General features: G+C 43.6%; 1 protein-coding gene across 2 annotated transcripts in view; it reads left to right on the forward strand.

The window, feature by feature from the left end:
* The window catches only part of atxn7l1 (ataxin 7-like 1), a 42,542-nt gene that overhangs the window by 9,878 nt on the left and 13,199 nt on the right, over positions 1–19,465 (forward strand). Inside the window, exons 2-5 of one of the 2 annotated variants that reach the window (XM_047390262.1) lie at positions 4,248–4,352; positions 15,927–16,035; positions 18,659–18,857; positions 18,989–19,410. In XM_047390262.1, coding sequence (XP_047246218.1) covers positions 16,020–16,035; positions 18,659–18,857; positions 18,989–19,410 — 637 coding nt within the window. In that variant the 5' untranslated portion in view covers positions 4,248–4,352; positions 15,927–16,019. The remainder of the gene's footprint in view (positions 1–4,247; positions 4,353–15,926; positions 16,036–18,658; positions 18,858–18,988; positions 19,411–19,465) is intronic. The other variant, XM_047390261.1, reaches the window with a different exon arrangement.

A 19,465-nucleotide genomic window follows, 5' to 3' on the forward strand; every position in this document is an offset into this window, starting at 1 on the left:
TTAAATCTACCATTACAGTTGCAAGGTCTTCAGTCTGCTCTTTTTCTTTCATGTAGTTGTCACTCAGCTCCCCCAAGTACATTATTCTGTGTCACCGTCTTTTTCCAGAGAAAAATACATTGTGTGTGTGAAGGCGTTCAATTGTGAATCTCTTGACTGGATTCCCACAGTCACTGCTATTATACCTGGAGAAACATTGCTGGAGCACATACATTCACAAGAAGTCAAGGCTTTTAGGTATGCATAATGTGTAAAAAAAAAAAAAATCTACACTAACCAGCCACTTTGTTTGGTGCACATGTGCAGTTGCTTGTTAACATAAATAGCAAATCGGACAATTGCCAGTATTTCAGAAACTAATGATCTACTGGACCAAAATCTCTGAGTAATGATTCCAGCAACTTGTCAATCTATGCTATGAACAGTTTGGTCTGTCCTCAAGATAAAATTGGGTCCAACCCCGTACTAGCAGGGTGTCCCTAAAAAGGTGGCTGATGACTGTATGCGGATTAAAGTAAGCAAAGTGAGATGGATCATGCTGATAAAACACACAGAGCCCTGACTCAGTTCACGCCATGGGAATATCAGCTTTATAATGCTGCTTCAATTAACATCATGGTTCTCTAAATTATTTACGACCAGTAGCCCTTAAAGTAGCAATAAGTTTGCTGCAGTCATGAAATATGTCCGGTCCCGGTCCTGATGGAGTGAACGTAATGCAGCCAGTTCTGACCTGGTAAACACGCATTAGCGCTTTCATTCACACGCTCTTGAAGATCGCCATCACATGCACATTCCATACATACGGTCAGCAGCATGGTACAATCCTGCTGTAAGACTCTGAGCTGTCCCTACAAACAGACACTTAGCAGGTCTTAGACGCCAAACTCGCCAGCAATGCATGGCCATGACAACACGAGCAGTCAGGCACCTACACATGTCTCTCATACATTTTTATCCTGCTCCTCTTTCTTGCTTGCTTACTCAAACACGCGCACATCCGTACATGCCCCACCTCCTCCCTGTGAGTGTGGCTTAAGGCCTGTGCTAATAAGTGCTGTGATTTCTGTCAGCAGAGCTTGCTTGGGTTCTGGAAGATTAGCTTCTGGAAGCCTATCCAGAAGAGAACATAGTTTGTTTTTTTTCTTCCCTATTTAATATGAGCTTGTGTTTTTGTTGAGTGGGTTGGGATGTCTCTTGTAGCTTCAGGGATAATGATGCTGTTCTCCAGCTAGAACAGTTTACACTTCAAGCCTACCTTTCAGAGGACCGTTTGTTACCCGGCAGTTTCTCCTTGAAATAAGAAGACCGTAATCTATTACTTATCTCTGGAATATTCTGTCAGCTTTTCTAGCCATTCAGGAAAGTATGAAAGCCTTTTAATTGAAAGACTCATGATAGGCTAGCTGTGTAATCCTTTGGCAAAGGGAGTCCACATAGTTAATGTTAGCAATAGCACAGTTGACAGATCCTTCCAGGAAAAAAAAAAAACTAACCAAAAGAAACAGTGAGCCAAGTGTACTTTCTATGACAAAGTAAAATAAAGTGTATGCAAAGTTCATGGCAGCGAGGTCTTTATCAATGCCTCCATCTATGAAAGAAGCATGCCTAAACATATGAGCATTAAGAAGTCAGTTTTCTATTGAACTTGAAGCCAAAACAAAGGGAGAACACAAAGTTAATGCCTCAACCAGGAAAAAGTATATAACTAATGCCAATAATTGCTCTGTTAAAGTCTCTTTGCAAAAATAAGGCACAGCTAAACACAGAAGGAATTGTCTAGAAGTACTTTTTGTGTAAGTTTACTAACTTAAAAGCAGTAATGGTTCTGTTAATGGCTTCATCCAAGAAAAAAAGTAGAGCTTCACACATAATCATTGGGCCAGGCTTTTATTTATCTAGACAGAAAAAGCAAAAAGTACACAAAGTTAATATCAGTAATTAGTTAATCCATTCAGAAAAGAGACACAGGTTAAGCAGAAAAAGACTGAGTAAGAAGTACTTCCTATATTGAAGATAAACAAAAAGATTATATGTCGTTAATGGGAATCAAAACAAAGAGCACACAAATTAATTATTTGTCAGTGGCTCTGTCCCAGAAAGAAAACGGCTCAACACTGAAGCAAAGGGTCATGGGTTCTTTCTAGAATAAGCAAAACTAAATTATCACCTTTGTTTGACTCTTGGCAAAACAGTGGAGAAACTCTAGTAGAAATTAGATTCCCTCTATTTTCATCATAGTTGTTCACTGAGGGATACGTTTCTATTGTTATTATTGCATGCGGCTTGTATTTTATAGACGTGCAATGCTTTTTTTTTCCTTCATAAGTATAAGGGATCAAACTGCTCTAAATAACACTTCAGCAATCCCAGTGGGATGGTTTTAATGCACTGTTAATCAGAATAAAAAATGTATGAGAGAAATGAAATTTGGCTTGATGGGCGATGCATATTATTTTAAAGGTGTTCTTAAAATCTGTTCATCTGTATGATAGTTAAAGCACACAATGTGTGTGGTTGCCTGTGCCGTTTTCTCTTTTTAATTCACCGCTCCAGAGGTTGGAGAGTACCCATCAGCAGTTTGTTTTGTCGTTTTGCTCCCTTGAGTCAGTGTCTGTGATGCTGTTACCTCAGTTGGTGTCTTCAGAGTAAAGTGCGCTGTGAACCACAGACTTATTGAACAAATGCTACCTGTGGCTGTGAAGATAGTAGGACCTAACCTTTTTCATCTGCTAGAATCTGCTCCTGCTCTTCGTGCAATTCCCTCTAGTTGTTGCAGCTTCCGTTCTATAGCTGTAAAAAGGAACACACAGTATATTTCTTTTCCTCCATCACTTCAATAAAAAAAAATATATTGAATATGTTTATGGTGAAAACCACTGTTGGTAAATAAATATTCACAAGGCAACAGTGCTACCAACAGTTGATGGCGCTGTTGCCTTGCAGCAAGAGTGTCCTGGGTTCGACTCCCGGCTGGGGGTCTTTCTGCATGGATTTTGCATGTTCTTCCCATGCATGCATGGATTCTCACCGGGTACTCCGGCTTCCTCCCACAGTCCAAAAAAGATGACTATTAGGTTAATTGATCTCTCTAAATTGCCCTTAGGTGTGAATGAGTGTATGTATGGTTGTTTATGTCTCTGTGTTGCCCTGCGGATGGATTGGCGAACTGTCCAGGGTGTACCCTGCCTCTTGCTTGTAGACTGCTGGAGATAGGCACCAGCTCCACCGTGACCCACTATGGAATAAACGGTATAGAAGATGAATGAATGAATGAATGAATGAAAACCAGTCCAGTGAACATCCACTGTGCATCTGAACCCTTATCTCCCTGGCAAGGTAAGATTAAACCTGTGTTTAACAATGGTGGGAAAAAGACATGGCAACCTAGAGACAGTCTTTGAAATGCAAAAAAACAGAAAGGTTCCATCCATCCATCCATCCATTGTGGGGGTAACAGTCAACACCCTCCTGCTTGTTCTGGGGGATCCTAAACCGCCCCAGGCCAGATGGGAGAAATAATCCCTCCAGTAAGGTCTGGGTCCTTCCTGGGGGACATACCTGGAGAACCTCCAAAGGGAGGCACTCAGGACGCGTCTTATTCAGATGCACAAAACAACTCAATTGGCTGCTTTTTATGCTGAGAAGCAGCAGCCCTACTCCGAGCTCCCACAGGTGATGGATCTCCTTAGCCTATCTCTAAATCCAGCAGGCCCATAGTAGAAGGTCATTTAGGCCACTTGTATCCGGAGCAGCAGATTCTCAATTGGATTGAGGTCTGGACTTTGATTAGGCCTTTCCAACACATTAAAATTTTATATGTTACTCATTTCACTTGACCAACTTGAACTATTTTGTGCAGATCATCAAATAAAATAAGATTATAAAACATTCAAATTGCAGGTTGGAATGTAATGGAATAGGTAAAAAGAAGGATTTGAATGCGTTTGCACTGTATCATTTCTTATTTCCTCTTCACTTTTCATCACTGGTATGAAATACTTAATAAAGCAAGCCTAAAACTGAGAAATGTAAATCTTTTTCTGATCTTTATGATATTGGTTATGGGTTTTGTTTATTGTTTGTGAAATATTTTCTTTTATGTGGATGGGCAAGTGGTTATTTGGATTTCCAGCCCAGTGTTGCCAAAATAGATTTCTTTCGAGTTATGATTCTTTCTGTGTTGGTGCTCTGTTGTTTTTTGTCTCCCATATAAATATGGCATCTCCTTTTTCTGTCTGTTTCAGAGATGCTTGTATGCACCCATTTCCCAGCTTTGGAGGATTTTTGTCTCGTTGTCTGCCATGTCTGCAGTAAGGTGGTGACTCCTCAGGGCATCCTCACACATTACGGTAAGACAAAGACGTTTAAGGCCAAACTCATACACCTGACTGGGATATTTACCCAGACGACTTATGATGTTCCTCAAAACAGGTCCACGCTCACATAGGGAGACGGCCAGATCAATACAATAACTGGTGAATATCACTCCAAGCTGTCATTTACGTAAGCTGCCAGGCGCCACACGTTTATGCCCTCTAATAGTCAGCAGCAGGCTAGCTGAGAAACACTAAATAATTTACAGGTGTAGCCTTGTAAACAAGTGTTTTTATCTAACAAATAGGTGCGCTCGCTAATCGGTTAGCAAGCATGCATTCTCTTATAAAGTGGCTTTATTAATTACAGTGGTACTTTCTGCTGATTTGCTGAGCAAACATTGTAATGCTTCAAATTAATAAGTAGAAGCAAACTTGATGTGATTTAACATGTGGATGGAAATTAATGTTTAAAGAGGAAGGTAGCAGACAGTCTCCAGTACGTATGCTGAATGATACTTCAATGGGCTCCAAGCTGGATGTGTCTATTTGCTATTGAGACCATGATATTTGGCTGATAACCTTTATGATCCATGTTTTTGAGACATTGTTGGTAATTGTTCCAACCATAAAAAACCTTGTTGGAGTATGAAATCAGGCTTGCTTATGGTGCCTTTTGAATGTATTTATAGCCCTTGCACAACAGCCACAAACGTCTGTTTTTTTTGTCATGTAATAAATATTCTGTTGAAAGGTCATGTCTCTACCAGAACATCCAGAGAGATTTTTACCCAATCTCTAAGAAACCCCTTGAGCTCATTTTGATTTCAACTCATTCCATTTTCAGATGAGGGATTGAAGAGTGCTCAGTTAGATGTCCAGAACTGGGGATATTTTCATTGACAATTGGCTGGACTGGATTTTATTTTGGGGGAGTACAATAAAAGGGGGCAAAATATAATTTAATACACATTTCACATTTTACTGTATAGAAAAAAAACACCCTTTTCCTTCTAATTTAGGATTAGGCACTGTTTTGTTTTGGTTTGTCACATCTAATTCCAAATACATGTGTTGAGGTCCTAGGGGTCTGAATACTTTTGCAAAGCACTGTGTATAGAAATCAGTTATTGATTAATATTTTTGAACTGCATCACCCTTAGAAACGAGAGCGGATGCAATCAGAAACAGGGTTCTCATTGGGTGTCCATCTCGTCCATCTCCAAGCTCCGGTTGGTTTCTGACCGTGGCTCCACGGAGTGCGCCTGCATCTGGCTGCGAGCTTGCACCGGCTGTCTGTGTGAGCTGATCTGAGCTAGGAAGTGGAGGGGAGGAGGGGGTACGCACACTGTCACGCCGCATGAACGCATACACACACACAGACTTTTCCTCAGTCTGGACAGCAAGGCCAGCAGAGTTGCACATCCTCACTTTCTGTTACTCAGCAGAAGGAGGTCAGCGCTATTGTGAGACACACAGAAATAACCTCCTGACAACCACTGTTGTTCTTTCCCCGATCCTGCCCCCGTAGCCTTACCCCCCATCCCCATCCCCACCCCCACACACACTGCACACACACACACTCTGGCAGAGTTTCTGCTTGGTCGGGTGACAACAGGTCTAAAGCACATTCATTCCAGTTAGGAGAGGGAATCGCCCAACATCTCCCTTTAAAACTAAGGGATTGTTTTTAATATATGACCAATTTCAGGATACTGTGAAAGTTTATTATAATTTCAAACTAAATCATAAAACGTTTAGCCGACTTTTTGCTACTATAAGTTAATATTATGGCATGAAAAATGCTCCGTCTGACCTCTGAGTGGATCACCTTTAAGAGCTCACCTTGTCTATTTAATTTTATGATACTTAAAGCATTTCCTTCTATTGTGGCACATCCTCACAAACACTGCGCCATTGTTCCCCGCTGGGATTTTGACTCTAAATGCTGTGACCCAAAGAAGCGTCATATTTGTTTTTGTGTATATTCACTGAAGACTTAGCTTTTGTGCTTGACCTGCACATCTGAGCGGCTCTGAAGCTCTACATCTACACACAGAGGGGAGGAGCAGGCTGGCCACCTCAGGGCATTGCCGGCTCCCAGTTCTGCATGCACTGTTTGCTGCTCATACCTGCTGCATTGGAACATTGGAGTGATCACAGCAAGAAGCTTGCTGATGATGAGTTTGAGGAAAGAAAATAGAGCATGGTAAAATGTTTGTTTCTAGACTTTGTCCCATTGTCTCATCCATCCTGTTGTTCATTTTATATAGATGAGTGTTTATTAAATTCACCTTAGAGTAAAGCAAGCATGCATATCCTTAGCATAAATTTCCCTGTGGGATATCATCTAAATCCCAAGTGCTGGCAGTGTGAGTACCATAATTCTCTCTTAAGAGCTTTCAGAGAAGAAATGTACAAAGAAATGCTCAGAAATGCTTGACCCTTAAGGCCTGTTATTGTCTGATCAGTGTGATCAGGTCAGATTGATTCTGGATATATTTTCTGTTTCAGTACATCCCCTAATTTAACAAGCTTCTGTGTTTGACTGTGTTCTTAGAAAAGTTTGTTGTGGTCCTCATCACTTGCCGTTAACCACAGAAGCTCTGTTGGGTTTCGCTTATCAACGGTGAGTGATGCTCACACCTTAACAGTTGCTGTTGAGGTTTGGCTGCATATTAACTCTCGGTTGTTCCTTTTCAAAGCAAGAATTGTCTTGTAATAGGACAGTTCTTTTTTGCCTTTATGACCTTTTTTATTCAAAGTAGCAGTCCATCACAGGGATATTTGTAAGGTAGCCCCCCATGGTAATAATCAGTGCAGATGTTTTTGTCATAATGTTAATGGCCGACTTGACCCACATACAGAAAAACACAACTAAACAGAGAAGCGTTTAGTAAGAAGTTTTATTTGCAGAACCAGGTACTGGAAACCGAGGATGCTGAGCGACTGCAAGAGAAAAGCGAATCCAGGTAAGACACCACCAAAGAAACCTTAACAATGTGCTCTATGTGAGAACTTACATCCGGTTGAGTTAGGTCCGCCATGGAGAGAGGTTATGATCCTGGAGGGGCTGTGAGCAACACTGCAACGTTGGAGCAAGGTAGTCCTGAGAGGTTCGGAGGAGGGTGGACAGGGTTCGCCTGGAGCTATGAAGCAAACTTCTGATCTGGCAGCCAGCGGGTAGAAGAGCGAGAATCCAGAATCCATAAACTGTTAGAAGTCTTCCAGAGATCTCTTAGGAACTAGGCTTTGGTATCCACGAGGAGGCAAAACACTCAGGCGTCGAAGTACTGGCTCGCCTCCTTCTTATAGTCCTCCAGCTGATGACACTCATGCGATACACCTGACCACCCAGAACTCAGCTCCTAACGCCACTACTGGTGGAAAAGGGTTAGTAGCAGGCAAAAATAACCAGGATCTGACACACCACCTCCCCCTCAACGACCGCCTGCGGGCGGTCTAGACAAATTGGCCTGGGACAACCAGAAGTCCTGAATCAGTCTAGAGTCCAGGATGAAAGACCGGGGAACCCAGAGGCGATCCTCGGGACCATAACCCTCCCAATCCACTAAGGACTGCCACCCCTTTCCTCGTCGACGGGAGGCTATGATCCGGAGGACCGAGTAGGCCGGGTGGCCTTGGAACTCCTGGGCGGGTGGAGGGGGCACGGCCGGAGGGCAGAGCGTGCTGGACTGGACAGGCTTAATCTGAGATACATGAAACACAGAATGGACCCGGAAACTAGGGGGCAAACGTAGACGTACCGATGAAGGGTTAACCACAGAATATAACATATGGACCGATGAACCTGGGAGATAGCTTCCGGGACAGAGACTTGAGCGAAACAGTCCGTGTAGACAGCCACACCTGCTGACCCGGGCGATAGGTAGGAGCGGGGATCCGTCGCCTGTCGGCGTAGCGTTTGTTGGCTGCAGCGGACCGCTGAAGGGCCTTGGTGGTAGACGTCCAGATCCATCTGCATCGCCGGACGTGCTGTCGTACAGAGGTAACAGCGATCTCCTTCTCATCAGCAGGAAACAGGGGCGGTTGATACCCCAGCGAAACTTCAAACGGGGATAAACCGGTGGCAGTGGAGACATGTGAATTGTGTGAGTACTCAATCCAGGGCAAGTAGTCGCTCCAATCAGTAGGGCTGGAGGATGCTACGCAGCATAGCGCTGCTTCCATCTCCTGATTAAGTCTCTACTTGGCCATTGGTCTGCGGGTGATGACCGGAAGTTAGAGAGACGGTGGCCCCCAGCGCTGCACAAAACACCTTCCACACCTGGGCGGTGAACTGGGGCCCACGGTCCGACAGCACGTCCTGGGGGATTTCATGCAAACGGACTACGTGCTTGACCATAAGCTTGGCAGTCTGGAAAGCGGAAGGCAGTCTCCTGAGAGGTACAAGATGGCAGGCTTTAGAAAATCTGTCCACAATAGTCATGATAGTAGTCATACCGTGAGAATTTGGAAGGCCAGTGACAAAATCCACGGCGATGTGGGACCAAGGGTCGAGGAGGAACGTCCAACGGTTGCAGGAGGCCAGGGGGTGGCCGATTAGATGTCTTGTTACGAGCACAGGTTCTACAGGCTGAGACATAATCCCTAATGTCTCGGTGTAAAGTGGGCCACCAAAAGCGTCTAAACAGGGCAGCGATGGTCCGATTAGCTCCTGGGTGGACGGCGAACCTTGAAGCATGGAACCAGGTAATAAGCCGGGACCGAACAGCGCTGGGAACATACATCCGGTTAGGTGGTCCAGTTCCTGGCCCCGGGTCAGCGAGGAGGGCCTGCCGCACGCTGTCCTCAATCTACCAGGTAACGGCTCCAATAGTGCTCCCACCCCAGTGTCCGAAGCATCCACCTCCAGAATGAACTGTTTCGCTGAATCAGGGTGAACGATCACTGGAGCATGGGTGAGCTTGTCTTTTAAGGTGCTGAATGCGTTGTCTGCCTCCGGAGTCCAAACGAACGGCACCCTAGAGGAAGTCAGGGCTGTGAGGGGGCTGGCCGTCTGGCTGTAGTTCATAATACATTTTCTATAAAAATTGGCAAAGCCCAGAAACCGTTGTAATTCCTTCCGAGTGGTAAGGATAGGCCAGTCCTCCACCGCCTTGATCTTGCTGGGGTCAGCGCGAACATGCCCACCCTCGAGGATGAAACCCAGAAAACTGATGGATGACTGGTGGAATTTGCACTTCTCTGCCTTCACAAACAGCTGATTTTCCAGGAGGCGCTGAAGGACTAGACGAACATGCCGGCGATGCTCTGTAGGAGTCTTTGAATAAACCAAAATGTCATCAAGATAAACAAAAACGAATAGATTCAGGAAGTCCCTTAATGCATTGTTTAAAAGAGCCTGGAACACGGCGGGTACATTACATAGTCCAAACGGCATCACCAGGTACTCATAGTGTCCGAGTGGAGTCTTAAAAGCCGTCTTCCACTCATCTCCCTGGCGGATTCGGACCAAGTGGTATGCGTTCCTAAGATCGAGTTTAGTAAAGATTGTGGCGCCATAAACTGGTTCGAAGGCCGATGAAAGAAGGGGTAAAGGGTACTTGTTCTTTATCGTGATGGCGTTTAATCCCCTATAATCTATACACGGGCGGAGAGACCCATCTTTCTTGCTGACAAAGAAAAAACCAGCTTCCAATGGGGATGAAGACGGCCGGATTATTCCTGAGGCTAATGATTCGTTCCAGAGATTTTATATAACCGGCTGGATGGTAATGGAGCTCCTGCCAGAAGGTCGATAGCGCAGTCATAAGGACGGTGCGCCGGGAGGGACAGAGCCCGAGACTTGCTAAACACTGATTTTAGATCATGATACTCACTTGGTACTCGAGTAAGATCGGGAGGTTCGACTTCCCTCTCCTTCTCAGGAGTACTAGGGGGAACAGCTGAGTGGAGACAGGATGACAAGCACTGGGTGGACCATGATTCTACCTGTAACTCTGCCCAGTTCAAATGCGGGTTGTGAAGCTGCAGCCAAGGAAATCCAAGCACAAGAGAGCTCTGTACTATGGGAAACACAAACAGGGTAATAAGCTCCCTATGGTTACCAGATAAGACTAATTCCAGGGGTAGAGTTCTATGGGTAATACTGTGGAGCGTCCGGCCATCTAAGGCCAAGACTTGACGTGGCACGGTTAATGGTTCAATCTGGTGGAGTTTTACCAGATCCTGATCGATTAGGCTCAGTTCACAACCCGAATCTAGTAGGGCGGAGAGAGTGAGGCTCTGTTGATTCAATACTAATGTGGCAGGTAATGTGAAACGTGAGGGCATGCTAAAGGGCCTTTGGTCCACCGGTCGCCCTGCTAGAACCGGCGGACCCAACCTTTTGGCCAAATAGGAAAAGCCAAAACCAAATGCTCGGGGGATCCGCAGTAAAAACACTGCCCGGCCTCCCGCCGGCGACTCCGCTCATCATCAGACAACCGCGCCCGTCCGAGCTGCATGGGCTCAGACTCTACCTGGCCTGGAGTTTGTACCAGTCGGGTCGGTGTCTGGTGAGTGGTGGAAGACTGTGCTCTAGGCAAAAACCGCTCAGCGCGGGACCGCCTCCTTTCCCTTATACGGTTATCCAAACGGAGGGCTAAATCAATATATTCATCTAGGTCCTCTGGTTCCTCCAATAGAACTAGTTCATCCTTTAAATTTTCATCCAGAGCCTGAAAAAACATTGATCTCAATGCACCGGAATTCCAGCCAGATGCAACCGCCAAAGTTCAAAAATCTATGGAAAAATCAGTAAGTGGTCGGTTGCGCTGCATAACCTATGAGCCACCTCAGTCTGACCCATCTCTAAATCGAATATGGATCTGAAGTCCTTTAAGAATTCATCATAAGTGCAGCCAAAATGACTATAATTAGTGAATCTTGCCTCCGCCCATCGGAGTGCCCTACCAGATAGTAAACCCAGAATATAAGATACCTTTGCATCATCATGGGGAAATGACTGACACTAGAGAGCACTGCAACAAAAGCCCACGACAACCTCCCACCTCACCGGAAAACGTCTCCGGGCAGGGGGAAGTGACGTCTCGGCCATGTGGAAGTCGCTGCGCTACTGGAGGCTCCGCAGCGGCCCCCGGTGGTGCTGTGGCTCTAACACTCAGGGTGTGCTGCATGAGTGCCGTCATCTCCCCCAGCTGTTAACTAACCTGTTGCTGCTGTTCTAGGATCAACGGAGGGTTGAGTCATGGGCCTGAGTGTTCTGTCATAATGTTAATGGCCGACTTGACCCACATGCAGAAAAGCACAACTAAACAGAGAAGCGTTTAGTAAGAAGTTTTATTTGCAGAACCAGGTACTGGAAACCGAGGATGCTGAGCGACTGCAAGAGAAAAGCGAACCCAGTTAAGACACCACCAAAGAAACCTTAACAATGTGCTCTATGTGAGAGCCTACGTCCGGTTGAGTTAGGTCCGCCAGGGAGAGAGGTTATGATCCTGAAGGGGCTGTGAGCAACACTGCAACGTTGGAGCAAGGTAGTCCTGAGAGGTTCGGAGGAGGGTGGACAGGGTTCGCCTGGAGCTATGAAGCAAACGTCTGATCCGGCAGCCAGCGGGTAGAAGAGCGAGAATCCAGAATCCATAAACTGTTAGAAGTCTTCCAGAGATCTCTTAGGAACTAGGCTTTGGTATCCACGAGGAGGCAAAACACTCAGGCGTCGAAGTACTGGCTCGCCTCCTTCTTATAGACCTCCAGCTGATGACACTCAAGTGATACACCTGACCACCCAGAACTGAGCTCCTAACGCCCCTACTGGTGGAAAAGGGTTAGTAGCAGGCAAAAATAACCAGGATCTGACAGTTTTAGTGCACCTTTATTATTTATCTTCTGTTATCTCATGCCATGGTTGGGGTAGCAACTTTTCTGAGGTCTGTTCACCCTACAACTTTTAGCCACTGTCACGTGTCTATTGTTTCTTGAACATTTTAGAGATAACATGCAAATACTGTGAAGGTTCAAAATTTTATAATTTGATACATAAATAATGAATTTGTCATAATTGTAAGGAAATTGGACCTTAAATGTCAATGGTAAATTAAACGATTCATATGAAAATCAATTAACTAAGTAATTCTATGGTAAATAAATAATTTTTTTAATTATTTAAATGTCCCTGTGCTGCAGTGCACCATAAATTAATGTACTTAATTCATTGTGGCTATTTAAATAGACGCTAACATGTGATTAGTTAGATTTGCTGAGCAAGTCAATTTTATACCAATCACTTTTAATTACTTCAGGATTAGCTTCCACCTACAGACTTAAAAGTGCCAGATGCAGTAACTTCCACTATGTGCTCTAGCACAGATTGATGAACTTTATACTCACAACCAGTGGAAAGTGGGGACCCACCTTCTGATTTAATGGTTTGTCTCTATTTTTATTACTGCCCATATCTAATACAGTTCAATTGTGGGTCCTGTGTCATCTGGGGACATGGCAATGTAGAGCCACATGTCATCAGCATAGCAATAAGAAAAAGCCATGATTCTTTATGATTCCATTAAAAACTGTGGGACCTTAAACTGAGCCATGTGGTACCCCTTTTTCCAAGTCACAGTTTTTGGTGAAAGAAATCGTGATTTCAAGTAACCTTGCGGAATATCTTAAGTGGATTTTCAATATTTTCATATTTTTTCCTTCTTTTCCTGTATAAAAATCTCAATTTTAGTTGTAGTTACTAACAACAGAACCTTTCATTTGTACTTGTGTTATAAGGATTAACAGCAAAGATTTCTTCTATGTTCGAGTCCAAAGTTTAAGATGAGAACTAATGTTGAAGCTCCATGTACAAAAGCTGAAGAAGTACATGCCTACAGTTATGTTTAGGCTTCTAAGAAGACGTTTAATTCATGAAGTGTCCCCTGAGTAAAACATTAATCTGTGATCTTACAGCAGAGATTTAACTAAGAAAAAAAGAAATGGGTTTGATGTAATGTGGAAATGTGTACAGTTGAATTCCTGTTCTGAAGCAGTATTTTGGTAGAAAACCACTATTTGTCAGGTTTAAAAATAACATTTCTGGACACCTGTTTGACAAGATGGAGATATTCTTAATTAACTTAGTGCCTTGAGAGTTTTTTTTTTTTCAGATTTTTATACAAATTAGTTGAATATAAACTGAATATTTCTTTTCAGTATTATATTAAACAATAATATATTTGCAACTTCTTAAAAATAATTTTCTGGGAGCAGAAACATCTGGCTCCACATGGATTGTGTAAACCAGCCTAATAACAGTGTTATTAGTTTATTCAGAACATCGGGGTGTTTATAAGTCAGCAGCTGTTGTCAACAAAACATTTAATAACTGATATAACTGGAGATCATCACAGATGTTTGCTTTTATTTTCTCTTGCTTCTGTCTTTCCTTCTTCTTTCTCAGCATAAACAAACCCAGCTGAGCTCTGACAGCCTACTTCCTTATCATTCTCTGGCTCCACCCACAGCATGATTAAGCATCCAATCAGCTGGCCTGGCAGCATCACCATAACAACATGTGGGTAGGAGAATAGCTGGGATGGCGGCTTTGTGGTTAAGTGGCTCAGTGACCTTGCGAGGGGAATCATGATGGTTAGCTTCCAGTTGACCTTCGTACTCAATCTTGAGTTTCTGAGAGGAAATAATTTTTTTTAATGTACTTTTTGTGAATGAAAAGTGCTTTATCTAGTATAACTTATTTGGAATGCTATTAAACTATATTTATCCCTTTTGAAACTTATATTTAGCTAATGTTTGCCTATATGTTATCTTTTTATCCTTCATAACCAGGAAGATTTCCAAAAACGTTTGGGGTTCTCTTAACAAAGGTTTAAAAGTCTATTTCCTTTAAAGCTCTATAGCATGTCGAATTAGAACGCAGAGCTCCTGCTAAATAGCGGCAATTTCTGACTTTTCATGGCTGACATTCACTTCTTTTTTTTTTTTTTGTCCGAATTGCAATAATCAAACATGCAACTTTAAAAATAAACCAAAAAAACATCAATGGCTCCCAGGAGTGTTTATTTGAACTCACTTTCAGTTAGTATTAAAATATTAAATATTTAAAACTGGATTTTTCATTTGGAACTATGTTGTGATAATTATTGACATAATTTAGTACAGAAAACACACACCCTGGTGAAGATATTGCGCTGAAACCCAACTGTATGGTTACACAATAGCCATAAGAAATCAGATATTCTACGTCTTCTTTACATCTGGGGGGTAAAATAATAGACAGATACTTAAACCCGAGAGTAAACCAGGCAATCTTATCTTAACATCATCTGTCAGTGGTTGTTTTTTTGTTTTTTTTCTGCCGCCTTGTTGAATTGTAAAGCTGAGTGGACTAAAATGGTGCAAGTCCAATGTGTGAAACTGTGAAAGAACATGTGAATAAATGTGTGACATTCGTACTGCATGCCAGTGAATGCGACTCTGGACTTTAACCCTGGTATTCTGAATACAGCTGCTTCTGCTGGTTGCCTGCCTCCAGTGGTTTATTTACACACCTGTCACACAGATAAATCCCAAGCACAAGAGATTCTCTCAGAAAGAAATCCAGCTGTATTTGTAGAACTAAGAGGTGCCGAGTTAAGGGCTAATAATGAGAAGCACGTTTTTCGGCGTATTAAAAAGAAAATCGTCCCCACTTTTAAGTATGGTGGAGGATTTATGATGCTGTGGGCCTGATTCTCTTCAAAAGCCACCAGGGATCTTTTTGGGGCATCATTAGGTCTGAACTACCAGGGCAATTTACATAAAACACTGGTCAAATCTACCAGAAAATGGGTTGTCATTGTGTCGTTTAGCACCACGGTGAACAAAAACATGTGGCCCATTCAACACAGAAGTGGATCATAAGACTGAAGGTGAAATCCAACAGTGTTAGACTATAATAATGTAATAAAAGACTAATGTATTGACTAATGCTTTTTGTGTATCTACCAGGGGTACCATACATTGATAGTGCTGTATCTATCATCTGTCCAAGAAAACCCTGGTCCTTTTTTCTCATTGTGGTTTATTTGGATGTACTGTGTGTTGGCACGTGTCGGTTTGCCTTTGTGTTTCAGTGGTGTGAGATCTTGTTTTGTTCTTGAATCAGGGAGAACCTTGAGTCTTGCTTGTGGAGATGAAACGTTGCTCGTGGGATGATATTACCATTCTGACAAACATGGACCTGTGGGGAAAACAAATCGCGGTTTTTCATATAGTTTAATTTACAGGAATGTGCAGGAATTGTTGAATACAAATGACTGAGATCATGGCTTTCTGAGTGAGATGTTCCTTTTTCACTTCAGAAGAACCTTTTCTGTGAACTAAACAATTTCAGTAACTTTTAACCCCTCTTGTTTGCCCTAGCCTTTTTTTCTATTAGTTCGTTTCAGTTTTACAGCTTCCTGTTCATTTGATTCTTATCACCATTCAGGAAATTCTGTCTCACAACACTTTCGTGTGCAGCAATTTTAACCTGACTTCTATATTTCGATCTTCGCTGCTTAGAGCACGGTTTGTGTGTGAGTGCGTGTGTGTTTCTTTTCCCCCTACACTTTATTTCTGAGCATTTACAACAATCTTCAACCCTCTGTTTTCATTCAGGTAGCTGGGATATAGTTTCCCTGTGAGACAGACAGAGAGACAGTCCTGGACCACACACCCCCAACCCCCTACCCACCCTGCTCCCACAAAGACATGCATAGCAAAAACCGTAAGTTAAGCTCCTCTCCTCAGTCCCCCTTAATCCTTCACCCACGCACCCAGCAGACGTTTGATTTTTCCCTACTATGTCTCAGGGGTTTTTAGCTCGAGCATTCTGATCAAATCTAGGTCAAAAGGGGTTAATTATTGTGGGCTCTAGTCTGATTCATCAGTTGAGTACACTCCATATCGTGGGGGGCATGCTGCTAATTAGAGAAAAGTGCAGAAAGTTGTTTTGGAAACAGTTCTTTGAGGAGAAGTTGAGGCACAGTTTTGCTCTTTGCTGTGCTCCAAAACAGCCATCTGGTTGGAAAGTCACTCAATTACTTTCAGTGTTATATTCAAGTGCTAATCGTCAACAAAGCAGAAAAAAGTTATCAGGATCTCCCTACTGGTTTTGCATGATTACAGGGCCTTGCAAAAGTATTCATACGCCTTGAGCTTTTTTTGTTTTTGTTTACATTTTGTCACGTTACAACCACAATCTTCAATAGATTTTGTGTGATAGACAACCAGACCAGTGCAAAACTGGGAGGTGGAAGTTAAACTGTTTGAAATGTGGCATTTTTTTTTTAGCTTTCTTTACTCTGATACCCCTAATTGAAACTAGACTTTAGAAGGCACCTAGATGATCGCATTTGGATTCAGCCGATGTGTCACAACCTTATGGTAACACCTGTTGCAGCAATTGCAGCTGCAACTCTGCAATTCTTGTCCTTTCTTGTTCGCATAATAGCTCAGGGTCAGTTGGCTAGAATGGAGAGCATCTGTGATCATCCATTTTCAAGCTTTACCACCGTTCCTCAATTGGACTTTGACTGGGCCATTCTAATACACCAATATGCTGTGATCTTAACCAACTCCGTTGTAGCACTGGTTGTATGTTTAGGGTTGTTGTCCTGCTGGTAGGCGGTCCTCCACCATGGTCTTCAGTCTTGCAACCTCAAACAGGTTTTCTTACAGGAATACCCTGAATTTTAGATCCATCCTCACACATCGTCTCATCAACTGGTGGCAGCTGGAGTTAGCCACCACTATGTTTCACCATGGTGTTGATTCTTCCACATAGTTGTTGTGTCCCCTACATGGGTTGTAAACATTTTCTATTAACAATGGCTTTCTTCTTAGCACTGTTCTATAAAGGCCGGATTTGTGGTGTGCACAACAATGGTCCTATACTGACCTTAAATCACCCCCAACTAGGCTATTTGCTACTCGGGTGACTTCTCAAGGCCATTGTTTGCACCTGATTTTATCTGGACTACCAGAGTTAAAGAGACTGTATGCCACACTTTGCAGATATTTTGATGATAAAAAATATAACCATCTATCATTTCCTTCCACTTTACCAGTAAAGTTTACTTTGTACGGGCTTATCACTAATGCCCTTTTTCCACTGGCTCGATTTGGCCCGACTCCGCTCCTCTCAACCTTCCATACTGGTACCTACATTTTTGGTCCCTGCTGCTGAGCAGATACGACCAGGGCTGAGTAGGGACTACATGTGACGTGAAAAGACTGCTGTTCACTGTTTGGACATGGGACCAGGAGAAATTAGAAGGTTTTTAAAGGGGTAGTGCAGGGAAATGTTATTAATTTCATGCCTGAAGGCTTAAAAAAAGGAGGAGGACACATCAGCTTTCTGGATTACAGGCAGGCAGGGTGCTGTATTTACACCAACATTTCCCCCAAAACAGTATCACCATGAAACAGCATGTTTGTTTGGAAATTTATTGACGGTCCTTCACGGTGAACCAGCGTCTGCAGGAGGAGGGAGCAGGTAGAGAGCAGCTGCCTGTAATGGACTATCTGCATAGGGTGGAACAAGAGGAAGACCCAACTAAATCCGCGGAGCACGGATAGCCAATATCCAACCTAAAACGAACTTCACCGCGGTCAGATGTCTGCGGTTTTGCACTTTAAAGTTCTTGCCTACGTTATTGCCATGGCTGAGCCAAAAACTTCCTCATAAAGTCTTCAGGCAAACTTTGGAGCTTCATCAGTCCAGAAAGCAGCATCTCTTCTCTCTGCTTCTCCTGCCACACAACCCTCACATTAAAACCCTGAGCCTTATTTTATCAAGTTCTGGCTGGGCTGTGATCACGATAATTACCCCATTGGATTATTTTATATATGAAAAACACATATATAAGACATTCTGGCACATGCAATCATATAAACATTATTTGTATTTTGTTTATTTGGTTTTATTTTCTATTTAATTATTTAGTTATTTATATTTCACGCAGATTACTTTAATGAGGCAATGTCACACTGTATCAGTTAATAGCGGCTCCACACTGACGGCTGGAGGTGGGGCTACAAGCCGTTGCTCCAGCTGTCAGTGGGTTGGTGGAAACAACAGGTTCGGTTCTGGGTAGAGCGGAGCTGCGGCGCCTAAAATAAGCCAGTGGATAAGGGGTAGTAAACACCCAGTATAATGGATGGAAGTTTATAGTTGCAATGTGAGAAAATGTGGAGAAGTTAATGGGGGTGTGAATACTTTTACATGGCTCTGTATAATGAGTGTGTGATTTGTATCTTCCTTTATTCTTTTGTTTCTGGGGGTGTGTCTTTTACTCATCCTCAGGTTAAAGTTTTTTGTTTGTTTTTTCTTTCTTGACGTGTTTTAGAGAAGCGGCACAGCTCCCCAGATCCCTCCAGGAGCCCTGTGGTTCCAATGAAGCCCAAAGCACCGGCAGTGGCCCCCACTGTGGCTCCCAGCCCAGGGGACACGCTGGCCTTCAGGGTACCTAAAGATTACCCTCACTCCCGCTTCAGCAAGGCGCCGCTTGCTGTCTACCCACCAAAGGGGGCGAGGAACAAGACATGGTTTGTGCATGCTTTTACTTTTTGTGTGATTACATTCCTCAGAGCAAGTCCGTCTGATTTTATGCTCCCTCCAAACCATACATTTGCGCTATATTTTAACGCTGATTCTACCCTCTCCTTTTTCCCCCCAGCGTATCATTACCAGTCGTGAGCTTGGAGAAGATTCCCTGTTTGAACCGAGCTGACTCTGCAGCGCATGTGCGCCTCAACTCTTCTTCATCCTCATCCACCCTCTCTCCAGTCAAATCTTCCTCCTTCGCCTCACCAGCCTCCCAGCGCTCCAGCGAAAAGCTCACCAACGGGCGTGGCAGCAGCGGCCCCCCCACGCCACGCTCCATCACGCCTCCTTCCTCCCTGGATAGGCGACTGAGCCCGGCGCGATCCCCCTTAGACAGACGGGCATCGCTGACACCGTCTCCCTCCCCAGTGGACAGGAAGCCCTCGCCCTCTCACAGGTCCGTTGCTCTGTCAGCATTGTCGTCGCTCTCGCCCATGGAGAAGAAGCAACAAAATGGGACTAAGACCCCCTCTAGGTCGCACAAGAGAGTCTCAGGTAAGTCAGTATCTAGATGGACCTCTTTTATTATAAGTTGCAAAAGTTTTATTCT

Source organism: Girardinichthys multiradiatus, chromosome 17 (genome assembly GCF_021462225.1).
Source record: "Girardinichthys multiradiatus isolate DD_20200921_A chromosome 17, DD_fGirMul_XY1, whole genome shotgun sequence".
Classification (NCBI taxonomy): domain Eukaryota; kingdom Metazoa; phylum Chordata; class Actinopteri; order Cyprinodontiformes; family Goodeidae; genus Girardinichthys; species Girardinichthys multiradiatus.